The 14,840-nt window shown below is 43.3% G+C and overlaps 1 protein-coding gene across 1 annotated transcript in view; it reads right to left on the reverse strand.

Moving 5' to 3' along the window:
* Window positions 1–2,522: 2,522 nt before the first annotated feature.
* The window catches only part of NPSR1 (neuropeptide S receptor 1), a 43,470-nt gene continuing 31,152 nt past the window's right edge, over window positions 2,523–14,840 (reverse strand). Inside the window, exons 4-6 of the mRNA XM_077808723.1 lie at window positions 10,831–10,920; window positions 3,025–3,205; window positions 2,523–2,850 (exon numbers count right to left, since the gene is read on the reverse strand). Coding sequence (XP_077664849.1) covers window positions 2,523–2,850; window positions 3,025–3,205; window positions 10,831–10,920 — 599 coding nt within the window. The remainder of the gene's footprint in view (window positions 2,851–3,024; window positions 3,206–10,830; window positions 10,921–14,840) is intronic.

The following is a 14,840-nucleotide window of genomic DNA, read 5'->3' on the forward strand; positions in this document are numbered from 1 at the left end:
GGGAGTGGACAGCAGGGTCACTTGATAAGTTCTCTATCAGAGACAATGGGCTAGATGGATCATTGGTCTGATCCAGTATGGCCTTTCTTATGTTCTTCCATCACAGCAGTGTCTAAAGGTTCTAAATAGGTCAGATCCCCATTGTGTTAGCACTATACTAACACAAAGAAAACAATCTCTGTCCCAATGATCTTACACTTTAGATCCCTTCAATTCATCCCTCTCCTCTTCATCCTACATTTGAAGATTCTCCTGTTTTTGCACTCCAGGGTGCACAGCACATTTTAGAATGCATACAATAGTTTCAATGTATTGATGGCCTAGGACAAGCAGAGAGAGAGATGCTGCATCCTACACTGGGAACTCCAAAGACACAGCAGTGCAAGAACAGGCATACTGTGGGGATCTCAGGTTGGAAGAGGAGGGAGTTTGGGGTTTATCAGAGGTTCATGAGGTGGAAGGAAACTAGGTGGTGTTTAAAGGTAAAAGGGTGGGAACCACATTCATGCTTGGAGTCAGAGGGCTGAAGAAGGGGGAATTAATTTAAATTGGAACCAGTCTAAACCTGAATAAATATTTAGAGTCAGCTGTTTGGGTAGGATGAAGATGTGAGCAGGCTATAATTTTTTTCCCTCCATCCCTAGCCATAGTTAAAAGAGGAATCTTTAAAATATAGATGGGCTATAGAGAGCTTATCCTGAAAAGGATTTATATGTGGGTAACACGACTGTAATATCACATCACTGGTACATTCACTTTCAAGAATGTGTGTGGGAGCAGCAACAACAGAAATGCAGGCAAGGCCGGCAGCATAAACAGTAGTGCATAGAGTAAATGAATGAAAGGCGCTGTGAAAACTGGCACTACCGTCCACAGATGAGAGAGAGCCAAGCTCAATATAGTATTACTGTGCTTACCTAGTGCATTTACTAAAATGACCCAAAGGTATGCAAGAATGACAGCAATGGTATCCTATTCCATATCGCCCAGGTTTGTAACATGTAGGTGCTAGTGTTAATTTTGCCTTTGATACAGTGGATAGATAATATTAGCTCTTTATATGCAGTATTACATAAATGGCCCCATATTTGCTATAGAGAGTACCTAGCATACAGCAAAGACTGAGGTAAAGTTCTTTAGTTGCTGAAGGCAATTCATCATTTGTTAAAGGTGAACACTTGTACTAAATACAACCTTTGGCAAACAGTAATATTGATATGAATTGTTGATTTCACTGAGACTACTCACAGAGGTGTTTTGGGGATCTGGCTTTACATTGCAATTCAGAGGCTTCCCTATTTTTTTTAACAATGTAAGCCATCTGCACTGGTGTAGTTTTACAAATATTGCACTAGCTCTTACTTAAACAGGTGGGGCAAGATCAAGAGCTGTTGTAAATCAGTGGCATTCCAAAGCTTCAACAGTGCTACACCAGCTTATATCCCCTGATGATTTTGATGCGCTAATTACCCCCCTCCCCCGCCACCTTTTTGTACATGTCATAAATCGTGATATATAAAGAAACGAAAATCTCACCAATAAATTAAATTGAAGGTGGTATGGGCTGAGTTGAGATGATGCCGATGCTTCATTGCAAATGTATTAAATAATGTCTGTAATTAGCTCTAAATGCTCTTTACCAGTTACATCAGCTGGTAATTGTATGTAGCTTTGTCAAGGTTCCTTCCCCACTCTGAACTCTAGGGTACGAGATGTGGGGACCTGCATGAAAACCTCCTAAGCTTACTTTTACCAGCTTAGGTTAAAACTTCCCCAAGGTACAAACTATTTTACCTTTTGCCCTTGGACTTTATCGCTGCCACCACCAAACGTCTAACAGGTATATAATTGGGAAAAAGCCCGTTTGGAAATGTCTTTCCCCCCAAAATCCTCCCAAACCTTACACCCCCTTTCCTGGGGAAGGCTTGGTAAAAATCCTCACCAATTTGCATAGGTGAACACAGACCCAAACCCTTGGATCTTAAGAACAATGAAAAAGCAATCAGATTCTTAAAAGAAGAATTTTAATAGAAGAAAAGGTAAAAAGAATCACCTCCTGTAAAATCAGGATGGTAAATACCTTACAGGGTAATCAGATTCAAAACATAGAGAATCCCTCTAGGCAAAATCTTAAGTTACAAAAAGACACAAAAACAAGAATCTACATTCCATTCAGCACAGCTTATTTTCTCAGCCATTTAAAGAAATCAGAATCTAACGCATATCTAGCTAGATTACTTACTAAGTTCTAAGACTCCATTCCTGTTCTGTCCCCGGCAAAAGCATCACACAGATCGAGAGAGAGCCTTTATTTCCCCCCTCCAGCTTTTGAAAATATCTCGTCTCCTCATTAGTCATTTTGGTCAGGTGCCAGTGAGGTTCTCCTAGCTTCTTAACCCCTTACAGGTGAAAGGGTTTTTCCTCTGGCCCAGGAGGGATTTTAAAGGTGTTTACCCTTCCCTTTATATTTATGACAAGCTTCAACAAGATAATCTTTAAAAACAGATAGAAAATCCTGATATTCAGGTACACCACTTGGATACAAGCTGTACTTGGATACAGCTTCTCTGGAAATAGAGGGTTAAATGCAGGCTTGGCATAAGAACACGCAACTTTCCTTTATCCCAGGGCTGAATTTGGCCCATAGGGTGTTCAGTGAAAGAATTTGCAATGCCATTCTGAAATCCATATGCTATAGAGCAAGAATGAGATGTCAGCATTCTCCAGGCAGTACTAGCGGGGGTCTTGATACTTGCACTCTCGATGTATTCGGGCTTGGACAGAGCGTGCATCTTCTGCCCATCAGTTTGGTCTCTGAAAGTTCTCCCTAAGTTTCTTGCTCTTCTTTTCCTAAATAAAATAAAAGGTAAAAATTAAAATATAAAAAAAATAGAATTATCTACACACAATTGGTAAAGTTTAAAAATTGTATTTATGCCCCCCCTCCCTTTTATTTTATTTTATTTCAGTTTTTTTAAGGGGAAAAGGATAGGAGATATACAGCAGCTACTGCAATAATGAAGCAATACCCGATGGCAAAGGCTGTTGCTGAAGATGCAGTAGATGAGGGGATTAATGGCACTGTTTAAAGATGGTAGATTCTGAATAATCACAGATGCATAGAAGCATTCGTTGGTCTCAGGGAGTACTTTGAAGTCGTACAGGATATCAAAGAGAAAGTAAGGGCTCCAGCAGAGTACAAATGCTGCAAAAGTGAGAGGGAGATTTAAAATGCTAAAGTTAGATGGGGTGAGTATTTAAGAAGATTACCATAAAACAGATTGGCCACATATATGTTTGATCACACACACATCTCTCCCTATTTAAAAAGTCCTAGTTAAGGGATTAGTTATTAGATCTTCATATATCTGCTCCTTTATTTTTATTGTAATAACCATAATATATTGTGATTCTTCCAGTAAGTGTATTCATAAAGTGGTCCCCCTAGACACATCTAGGCATTATGAGAGAGCTACACAACTAAAATATAATCATAAGGATAAATAGATAGCCGATTAAAACATCATCACATACAGTGAATGGCTGTGCGAATGCTCCCCTGTGCTAACAGCCAGTGTAAACTCAGTCACTAACTAACTCCTTGTTAACCGCACTATGTTAACAAAATGCACGTAGGGTAAGAGACAGGACTCTCTTCTGCACTCTCACTCCAAACCACAGCAGACTTACTGCAGTTCTGCACAGTGTCTGGCAGGTGCTACAGAATGAATGCATGGGAGGACTCTGTGCCAGTTCAGCATAGGCCATCCCCAAAAGCAGGATTTGGGGAAGAAGAGGGAGGGTTGCAATAATGTTACATGCATGGTTCATGGCCCCTGTTCCAGTCCAGAATATCTGCCACAGCAGATATTAACAGGCTACAAAATTACCTCTTGCCCTGCCCACAGGATGGGGAATGGATTCTGTCCTACCCAGCCCCCATGTCGTGCCCCCCACACAAAGTGTGCTAAGTCAAGATTTATGTGGAGCCATTGGAATGGGGAATTCACCCCTACAGAATATCACTCACTGGCTGTGAATGCTTGTTTAGCTGTGGGCTCAGAAAAGAGAACACTGCCCGATGTCCAGGAATACTTCAAAACAAAGCAATGTTATTTCAGGCAAGATCTACACCAAAAACGGACATTGGTATAACTCCATTGCTCAGGGGTGTGAAAATTCCACACTCCAGAGCGATGCAGTTATACCCACCTAAGCACCGGTGCAGACAGTGCTAAGTCAACAGGAGACCTTCTCCCATCGACATAGCTATGGAGGTGGATTAACTCCACCGATGGAAGAGCTGCTCCCATTGGCGTAGCAGCGTCTTCACTGAAATGCTGTAGAGGCGTAGCTGCACTGGTGCCGCTGTGCCACGGCAGTGTGTTAAGTGTAGACCTGCCCTCAAGGGCATATCCTGAGCCCACATTTTGCCACCTTGGAATGTTGTTGTATTTCTCAGCTGACACTTGTCTGAGCACATTAAAGATATGCAAGTGTAAGCAGAGTCAGAATGAGCTCCACCCTGACATCTGGTGGTGAGGTGTGGCAAGTTGTGGAAAAGAACTTCAGGGGCTGATCTCATTTGCATAGGCACACGCACCCCGCCTAGGATGAGGCCATAACTGCCCAAATGGTCACTTTGGCTGTTGTGGGATCCCCAGTGTCTCTGTTATTGGGGCGGGAAGAATAAATTGTTATTACCCTGATTATGGGAACTGTGCTTGGAACTGTACTTGGCCTTTTGTTATGATGGAGGGACTCACCATCAAGTAAGTAGCACTCGCTAGGCAAGGGACATGGGTTCCAAAACTCTGTGAATTGAGAGAGACTTGAGACAGGTATTAGTACCTGGTGGTGTGGGCCCCTTTGTGAGGGCCTGAAACACCAATTGCACCTCTGTCTCTCTCCACTGTGGAATGTCAGAGCTAATTTTGGGTCTATTAAGAGTCTTGCTACAGGTACTGTGCTGAATTCACTTTGGCCTTATGGTGCACCAGCACTAAGGCTCCCACTACTATGAGCTGAAATCACTGAGAGCTGGAATCACTGAGCACCGTGTCAAGTAGTGGACGGAGCCGGAAGATCTAGAGTGCAGTGGTGCTGTTCGTGGATAGGCTGGTGGAGTGTTCGTGAGACGGCGAGGTGAGCTGTGCAGAGTAGAGCCGTTCGTGAGACAGCGAGGAGAGCTGAGCAGAGCTGTTCATGAGATGGCGGAGAGGAGTGTTCGTGAGACAGCGAGCTGTGCAGAGCGGAGCCGGTCGTGAGACAGCGGAGCAGAGCAGAGCCCTGTGGGGCCGTCAGCTTCAGGACACGTAAGGTGCCCCTTACCTCTTTCCCCCACACACAGGCACATTTTAGCCAGACTGGGGAGTAACACTATGCAGATGAACTTTTGAACTCTGGGGCTGGACTTTTTGGACTTTGGGTGATTTGTGGATTGCTGGACTCAAGAGACGTTTGGGTTCTGGACTCAAGAACCCGAGGGAAAGGATGTGGCCCAATTTGCTGGGGTGGGTCTTTGCTCATGGTTTGGTTAATGAACACTAGTTGTGGTGTTTCCCCAATTTAATGCTGATGTCGTTTACCTCATGTTATTAAAGATTCTCTGCTACACTGAGACTCTGTGCTTGCGAGAGGGGAAGTATTGCCTCTTTGAGGCGCCCAGGGGGTGTGTAAGATTTTCCCAGGTCACTGGGTGGGGGCTCGAGCCAGTTTTGCATTTGCTTTGATGAGAGGGAACCCCTGTGTACTGAACCCGGCCCTTGCTGCTATCAACTTGGCCTGGCAGAAGGGTTACACAAGGAATGTGCAAACTGCTTTCCTTTTATTTTTATATATATATATATATATATATATATATATATATATATATATATATATATATAAAAATAAATGCTGGGCATTAACCCCCAATTCCCAGCATCCATTGAAGTACAAAGCACAGGCTCTGGCTTCCTCTGGGCCCCGGAGGTGCTCAACCCCTCTGTTCTGCCAGTGGGTGCTAAGCACCCACTAATTTTTTTTTTCTGTGGGTGCTCCAGCCCTGGAGCACCCATGGAGTCAACACCTATGGTACAAAGGGATTTATGTACCTTTCTCGCTGAGGCTCCTTTGAAAATCCTAGTCAGACATTTTTAATGAGCATGAGCTTCAACATTCAGTAAGATTAGCAGCTGTTATGGACAGCCTTGTAGTGGCAGTAGACTGGAACAGAGGCTTTCTTTTATCGCCACACAGATGAGTTTAAAAAAGAAAAGGCTGTGATCCTGTTCCTGTGAAAAGCAGGATTCAGACATTTGTTTTTGGTCATTGCAAATGCCAGCACTAAACAAGCAACTACAGCGTAGTTATTTCCACAAAATAAGTCAGTATAAAAGCTGAGCTTGAAGAGAAATGGTAGGTAGATCTCTGAGTATGCTACCATGAAAATACCCATCTGCAGATGCGGGCGTGGGTGTCAGCTCTATAAGTAAATGGCTACAATTGTCTTCCTGTGTGGCACTGCGGCTAATCACAAGCCCTGTGTGCTGCAGCCTTTATTTATCTCCGTGCAATGTCAGTGTCATCATTCCACTAATATCCTTTTGTTTCCCTGGGAAATGAATGCAGAACAACACCTGCCCCAAGACCTCCGCTATGCTGTGAGGTAGGGAAAGCTCACTGTTCCCATCTGGGCAATCAGCATGCTTCTAGCATTGAATCAGATAGCTAAACTTTTCTCTCCTCGCCCCCTGCTTCCCAGATGTCTGCACTTCTTAGTCACAGCAGATAGAACAGTGGAAAATGAAGTCGAAGTTTTCACAGTCTCTTTCACAGTCTCTTTTTATGCGTGAATCATGCATGCCGCATATATTAATCAGGAACACCATGGGGTGTAAATATCTCCAAACGAGATCTCAAACCAGACAATGTCAACCATTTAATCCTCCAGTGTGCTTGTTAATTTAAATGGTAATACATAAATCCGACATTCGCTCATGAAGTCCAAAAGACTTCACCACAAGCAAGGACTGTGGAAGGCTCTGAACGCAGGTGCCACCAGCAGAGTTCCATTGTTCGGGAAGTGGGTAAGTAGATGATTGCACACTACAGAGCAGAAATCTGAGATAACCATGTAGGTCTATGCAGAGAGAGATGGGGGCAGATCAGATAAATGAGAAGAGTTGTAGCCAATGGAGCCACAGCCATACACATCCATCAACTACCTCCTTGTATGGGGGCGGAGGGAGGGTGATATTAAACATCCAGAGTTCTTTTTAAATGACTGAGGGTAAGGAGAGACAAGGTGGGTGAGGTAATACTTTTTTATGGACCAACTTCTGTTGGTGAGAGAGAGACAAGCTTTTGAACTTACACAGATCTGTTCTTCATGTCTAGGAAACTTAATCAGAGTGTCACAGCTCAATACAAGATGGAACAGATTGTTTAGCATAAGCAGTTAACACACATTTCAAGGAACCATTCAAGGTGAAGTGGCCTGTTAACATCCCTACAGTCATAGGGAGGAAAGAAATGGATGGGGGATGGGGGGGTGGGAGGGAAGTTGTTAAGTGGGTTACAAATTATTATAATAAGCCATAAACTCAGTATCTCTATTCAGTCCCTGACTTTTAGTGTCTATCAAAGTTATGAATTTAAACTCCCGGGCTTGTCTTTGGAAAGTGTTGTGCAGGTTTCCTTTGAGGATGAGGTCAGATGATACTTTGATAAAGTAGAAAATCTCATTCTACAAAGGAGTTGAGCTTATATCATAGAGATCAAAACTCAGTGTGTTTCCACTACATCACCTTCTAGTAAAGTCATCCTCTGGGCTCTACCCTTACAGTGCAAGTTAAAATCCTTCCTCTGCAAATAAGTTCATGTGGAACTTTCATTCTAACATCTAGCTCTGTGTGCAGGCCCCCCGACAGCAATTCCAGAGCCCAGGGCAGAACAGTCAGTGGGTCCCCATGCACGCACAAGCCATGCCCGCATGGATGCGGTCCTCCTGACATTTGGGCAGTGTGGTGCTGCGTCTGCACTGGCTGGTGCCCAGCGAGCTGCCGGTTGCGCTGCTGGTCACACTCTTCCGGCACAGCCAGGGCTTCCATGTGCCCGCCTGGGAGGGTTGCCAACTGTTGAATCACGCAAATCCAAAGAGCCTTGCCCCACGCCTGCCCGCCTGTTCCCTGAGGTCCCTCCGTTGCTCACTCTCCTCCACCCTCACTCACTTTCACCAGCCTGGGTCAGGGGTTGGGGTACAGGAGGGGTGCGAGCTCTGGAAGGGAGTTTGGGTGCAGGACAGGGTGAGGGGTGCCAGCTCTGGGAGGGAGGGGTGGAGGCTTTGGGAGGGAGTTTGGGTGCGGGAGCGGGTGTGGAGTGCAGGCTCTAGGCTGGGGCAGGGGGTTGGGGTGCAGGAGAGGGTCGGCGCTTACCTAGGGCGGCTCCTGAAAGCAACTGGCACACCCCTCTGTCAGCGGCTACTAGGCGGGGGGCATAAGGGGTGTCCACGTGCCACTTCCCACAGGCACCGCCCCCCTGCTGCTCCCATTGGCCACAGTTCTTGGCCAGTGGGAGCTGCAGAGTCGGCACTTGAGCTGGAGTCAGCACGCAGAGACCTCCCCTCCCCAGGGGCTGCAGTAACATGCCAGCCATGGCGTGGAGCAAGAGTGGGCAAGGAGCCTGCCTTAGCCCCGCTGCACTGCTGGCGGCGGGACCCGGGAGCCTCCAGGCCCTTTAAAATTGCCCGGGCCCCTGGGCAATTGTCCCCTTTCTCCCCCACCCCATCAGCGGGCCTGTCTGTGTGTGTGTGTATGTTTGCACAAGTCTTAGCTCTTGTTTAACTCCAGAAAGAGAGTAGAGTTCCTCTTTCTCCTTTTCAATGCTATGCCAGCAGGGATGATCTCTTTGCCAGTCCCCTTTATACCTCTCTCCTAATTTATCTGTGAATTAATTAAGGGTCAGATTTTGTTTGCTTTCCTTGTTCTGAGTAGTGCCTCACACCCCAAGCTGGTCATTAAATGTGAACGGAATATATATAGTGAGTGTGTTCATGTGTATATAACATATCTCCAGTAGTTGGATTTATATAAAAATACATGTATTTAAAAATATAATTACAATAGTTACATAATTGTGAGGATAAGATGAGAAACTAGACAGGGATGTGATATAAGTGGTATAGAGAAGGCATTTGCCATTAAAAATCATTATTTGGCTCTCTCTCGGTAAATGATTATTTGGCTCTCTCAGGCGTGGTAAATATTGAGGTGTAATGTAATAATTCATAATACTTAGCTCTTTATCATTTTACCAATTCAAATTAAGCTCTGATGGATGGTCTAATGGGAAATGAAATGATGCTCTTATTTCAGACCGCACTGAAGAAGTGTGCACGTCATAAAAAAGAAAAAAAAAATACAACAAACCTACACCCACATCCACAGCAGATGCAAACTGGAACTCTTCAGTAATTGCAGCCTAAAAGGTCATTTGCTGGGAAAACTGTAAGCAACTGAAAAGGAGGTTTAGCAGTTAAATGCCATCCTTATCTATTGCTACTCTGGCACCATAGTCAGCTCTGAAGAGGATCTGGAATTATTCTGCTGAATGTTATGGACACAATAAGCTCAACTAAGCAGTGACTACTGGAGCTGCTGCTGCTCCTGTTGAAGTCAGGGACACTTCGGGGCTCATCTACAGCTGATGTAACCTGTTTTGTTCCATTGAAGTCAATGGTGCTTCATCAGCTTATTTCAGCTGAGGATCTGGCCCTTGCAGGGGTGCTGGAGCAATGTGTATGGCTGGGGTGCTGAGAGCCATGAACCAAACTGTAAATCCTGAATATGATGGAAACCACTTCAAGCCAAGGGGTGTGACAGCACCCCTAGGTCCAGAACCTGTGGGCCATTGTCTTCAAGGGGTGCAGGTTTAGACTTGTAAAGGTGGAAACTAGTTTGGGGTAGGGACCTGTATTTTATTTGTCTGTAAAGCACAATGAAGACAGGTGCCGTTGTGGAAGTAATAATACACATACACTGGACAAATACCATTCCAAGTTAAAATCATTCACAATTAAACATACTTTCTAAATATCTTTACTATTTGCTGATGAGCCATTTATATTGTCTATAGCTAAAAGAGCAGTTCTTCCATAAATACATTGTAACCAAAGTTCTGGATTACAGTCAGTCAAATTCCTCTGTTAGAATCATAGAATCATAGAATATCAGGGTTGGAAGGGACCTCAGGAGGTCATCTAGTCCAACCTCCTGCTCAAAGCAGGACCAATCCCCAATTAAATCATCCCAGCCAGGGCTTTGTCAAGCCTGACCTTAAAAACTTCTAAGGAAGGAGATTCTACCACCTCCCTAGGTAACGCATTCCAGTGTTTCACCACCCTCCTAGTGAAAAAGTTTTTCCTAATATCCAACCTAAACCTCCCTCACTGCAACTTGAGACTATTACTCCTTGTCCTGTCCTCTTCTACCACTGAGAATAGTCTAGAACCATCCTCTCTGGAGCCACCTCTCAGGTAGTTGAAAGCAGCTATCAAATCCCCCCTCATTCTTCTCTTCTGCAGACTGTTATCATAGAATATCAGGGTTGGAAGGAACCTCAGGAGGTGATCTAGTCCAACCCCCTGCTCAAAGCAGGACCAATCCCCAATTTTTGCCCCAGATCCCTAAATAGCCCCCTCAAGGATTGAGCTGACAACCCTGGGTTTAAGCAGGCTAATGCTCAAACCACTGAGCTATCCATCCCTGCCTCCCTCTCCTACCGATAGCTATACTAGCTCTTTTCATTCTCTTTACCTGTATAGCTACCAACTGTATGGTTTTCACTTACCAAGAATAATTACTATGCTGTACTTGATAGCTTTAACTTTAGCCTTTGATATGAGCCCTCGATGGGTGTAGCTGGCACAGAATTTGCCATCTGGGGAAATAAGAGAGAGAAAGGTCAAACGCAGGACTCCCAATTAACTAGCAGGAAATGCAGGGGTCAATGGAGTTATAGAATCGGGCCAACCTTCCACTAATTCAAATCCACGTCCATCAGATGCTCAGCACTAGAACTGGACGGGAATCTTCTGAAAAACATTTTTAATTTTCAAAAATGCTGATTTGTCAAAACCAAAACTTTGCAGGAAAGGGTCAGAGATGTGATGTATTTTCCTATTTGAAACTTTTTTGGACAAAAGTTTCAAAATTATCAATCCCCATTTTGACATTTTTGAAATGTCAAGTGTTGTTTTCTGGTTCAAAACGAGTTTTTGTTTTGAAATTTTAATTAATTTATACTAAAAAAAAGTTTAAAAATAAAAAAGGTCAAAAATTAAACAAACCGTTTAAAAATTATCAAAATGAAACATTTCAGTTGACCCAATCCAAATATTTTTTTTCTTTGGATTATTAGTTTTGTTTTATAATTAAACATTTTTGACTTTTTGTCCTGATTTTTGGGGCAGGAACAACATTTGTAATCTCAAAAACTCTCACACAGTGGGAACACTGTTTCCTGCCCAACTCTACCCAGCACATTCTGATAATCAGGCCCATTTAAGGCATCCCAGGTAGGGCATCCAAAAACTGAGCCACCCCAAATCACTAGTCACTTTTTGAAAAGCTTGGCCCAGCTAACCACTTACCCAGCAACAACAATGCTACTTTACGTGCAATATTTTGTGAAAGATGTTAGAAATTGTCATAAAAAAAGACCTTGAAAAACACAATTATTCATTTCTTAAATGCATTTTATTAAAAAGAATTTTAAAAAGCTATGTTCTCAATTCCCTTAAATAATGCTTTTCTCTTTTTTATCCCTTAGGTAACCAATTATACATTTTCCCCTATTCATGTTTATTTAATAATAATTTCAAAGGACTTTTGTTGAACAGCTTCTCAGAAATGAAATGTGCTTTGAATTTAGAAGCCATGAACCTGAGTCTCGTCTCTTAGTTACACTAGTGTAAATCAGGTGCAACTCTGTGGAAGACACACTACTGTAACTGAGAGGAAAATCAAGTGCTATAATTGAATGACACCAAAATGATTACTATAATATACATGAATTTACTGTGATTATCCATTTTTCTTTTGTTATTATTGTGATATCACAGGTTTTGAACCCAGCCTGAGGCCTCCCCAGACAGCTTCTACATCCTGGCCTCCACCCAGTGTCTGCTGAAACCTGCTGGGATAAGAAGCTAGTAGGACTATAGCCTCAGCCAAGGCTCCACCCACAGGAGTCCTGACTGGTATTTGTCTGGCTCCACTGATTGGTCCAACCACGCTATTTAAGTCAAAAGAGGGGACAGGAAGTTTCTCTGAGCTACAAGGTAATTTCTTGGGGTGGTTGCATTTGAGTCTGCTTGTTCTCCTGCACCCAACCTTGTTCATGATTCTTCCTATGTTCCTGCCTCATTCCTGCCTTTGGTCCTGTTCCTACTGTGCTCCTGCTCCATGCTTGGTCCTTATCTCTCCTCTAGTTCCTGCCCTTACATCTCATCACCAGTTATCATTCTTGGCTTTGATCCTGGCCTCCAACTGCTGACCCAGACTCTGGCTTTACCCTTGGGTCTAGCATTTAGTCTGACCCTCAGCTTTGATTCCTGGTTCTGATTCTGACTTGACCCCTGGCTGTGGTGATGGGCAGTTGACTCTGGTGCAGACCCTTGGCTTCATTCCCCAACCTGGATGCCTGTTTTGCCCACTACACCTGACTCCTGCTCTGACTACTAGCCCAGACCACCTACATCCGGGTCCATGACAACTATAAGGTAAAATTAATTACATTCAATATAGTAAACACATTTTGGGATCATATTTATTAACTGACCTCTTGTCTTGTGTAACCGCAGCTTAGAAGTGAAACTTTAATGATCTCTTTGGTAATGGGACACTGTATATTATTGTCTTCTGCACTTCTTACAGCAAGAGCTTGTTGAGGCTACATAATTGGTGTAACTGGTAAAAAGGGTCAAGATGGCTTTGTAGCCAGTGAAAGATCCCATTAACATTAAATATGATAATGGGAGTTAAGGACTAGCCCAAAAAGGAGACTATACCCCTTTGATGAGATTTCTCTTTCCAGGCTACCTGAGCCTTGTTACATTTTGAATTTGGGGTGGCTGGAAATCTAAACCAGCCCTGTTCAGACTTGCCGAGGGGAGGGAAATCTTTGCAAGTTTTGTGATTGGTAGGTTTGATATTCTGATGCAATGTTGATTGTGGAAGCACCATCATGTCATGACTCTAGCCCATAAGTGTTCATTGCGCATGTATAAATGGGCAAACTTCTGTACATTTACATATTCAAGTTTGCATAGCTGAATTTACCTGATTTATGCATGTCAATGTGGGATCTGCTAGCATTAAGAAGGTGCATTCAAATTTTGAATGCATAATTTTGTTATTGGTAACCTAGAGTGTGCACATCAGAGTGGTATAATAATAAAGTGCCCCTCCCATCCAGGCATTCAGATTATGTTACAATTTGTAATAAAATATAATTAAAAACAGTTGAGATACCAGCATTTGAAATATGAGTTGAAGGTAAATCTCTGGAAACAGCAAAGGCCTATGTGTAATTGGAACCTCAGTTCAGGTGGTGTCACTGACTACACATTTTTGGTTTTATTAAATCATAGCTCTCCATCCTATCTCAGTACTGTGGTTCCACTTAATCTTTAGGGTTAATTGATTATTTCATATCACATACTGTTGTGAGTAGGGGAATGAGTAAGATGGTGACAGCTAGTGAGTAGGAAACATTCAGTGGCTGGTAGTTTGGGTTCAGAGCAAATAGCTACCCCAAAACTCTCACTTTTCCAAATCACATCAGAACAGTCGGAGCCTCTTTGGCCTATAGAATAGGGATAGAAAGCCTCAGGAGAACAGGTCTCTGTTACTTTTGCATTTGGGTATTTCTGATGCTGACTGGAATCCAGAAGTGCAAAGGCATATCAAAATGTAGCAAAAGTATTGTCCAAATGCCTTTTTTAAAAAAGTGTTGGTTCTAGATATGGAAGCTTTTGTGGGAATAGGGGATCTGACTTTTTTTTCCTCATCTATCCCCAGTGAAAATGGGCTCTCTGTCCAAGGAAAGAGGAAATTGTTCACAACTCATTTCTAACCTATCTGTACAAACAACCTGTCAAGGTTCCTTCCCCACTCTGAACTCTAGGGTACAGATGTGGGGACCTGCATGAAAGACCCCCTAAGCTTATTCTTACCAGCTTAGGTTAAAAACTTCCTCAAGGTACAAACTTTGCCTTGTCCTTGAACCCTTTGCTGCCACCACCAAGCGTGTTAAACAAAGAACAGGGAAAGAGCCCACTTGGAGACGTCTTTCCCCCCAAGCCCTACACCCCCTTTCCTGGGGAAGGCTTGATAAAAATCCTCACCAATTTGCATAGGTGAACACAGACCCAAACCCTTGGATCTTAAGAACAATGAAAAAACGATCAGGTTCTTAAAAGAAGAATTTTAATAGAAGAAAAAGTAAAAGAATCACCTCTGTAAAATCAGGATGGTAAATACCTTACAGGGTAATCAGATTCAAAACATTGAGAATCCCTCTAGGCAAAACCTTAAGTTACAAAAAGACACAAAAACAGGAATATACATTCCATTCTGCACAGCTATTTTACCAGCCATTTAAACAAAACAGATATCTAACACATATCTAGCTAGATTACTTGCTAAGTTCTAAGACTCCATTCCTTTTCTGTTCCCGGCAAAAGCATCACACAGACAGACAGAGCCTTTGTGTCCCCCCAGCTTGAAAGTAACTTGTCTTCTCATTGGTCATTTTGGTCAGGTGAAAGGATTTTGCCTGTGGCCAGGAGGGATTTA

This window comes from Eretmochelys imbricata, chromosome 2, assembly GCF_965152235.1.
Source record: "Eretmochelys imbricata isolate rEreImb1 chromosome 2, rEreImb1.hap1, whole genome shotgun sequence".
Taxonomy (NCBI): domain Eukaryota; kingdom Metazoa; phylum Chordata; order Testudines; family Cheloniidae; genus Eretmochelys; species Eretmochelys imbricata.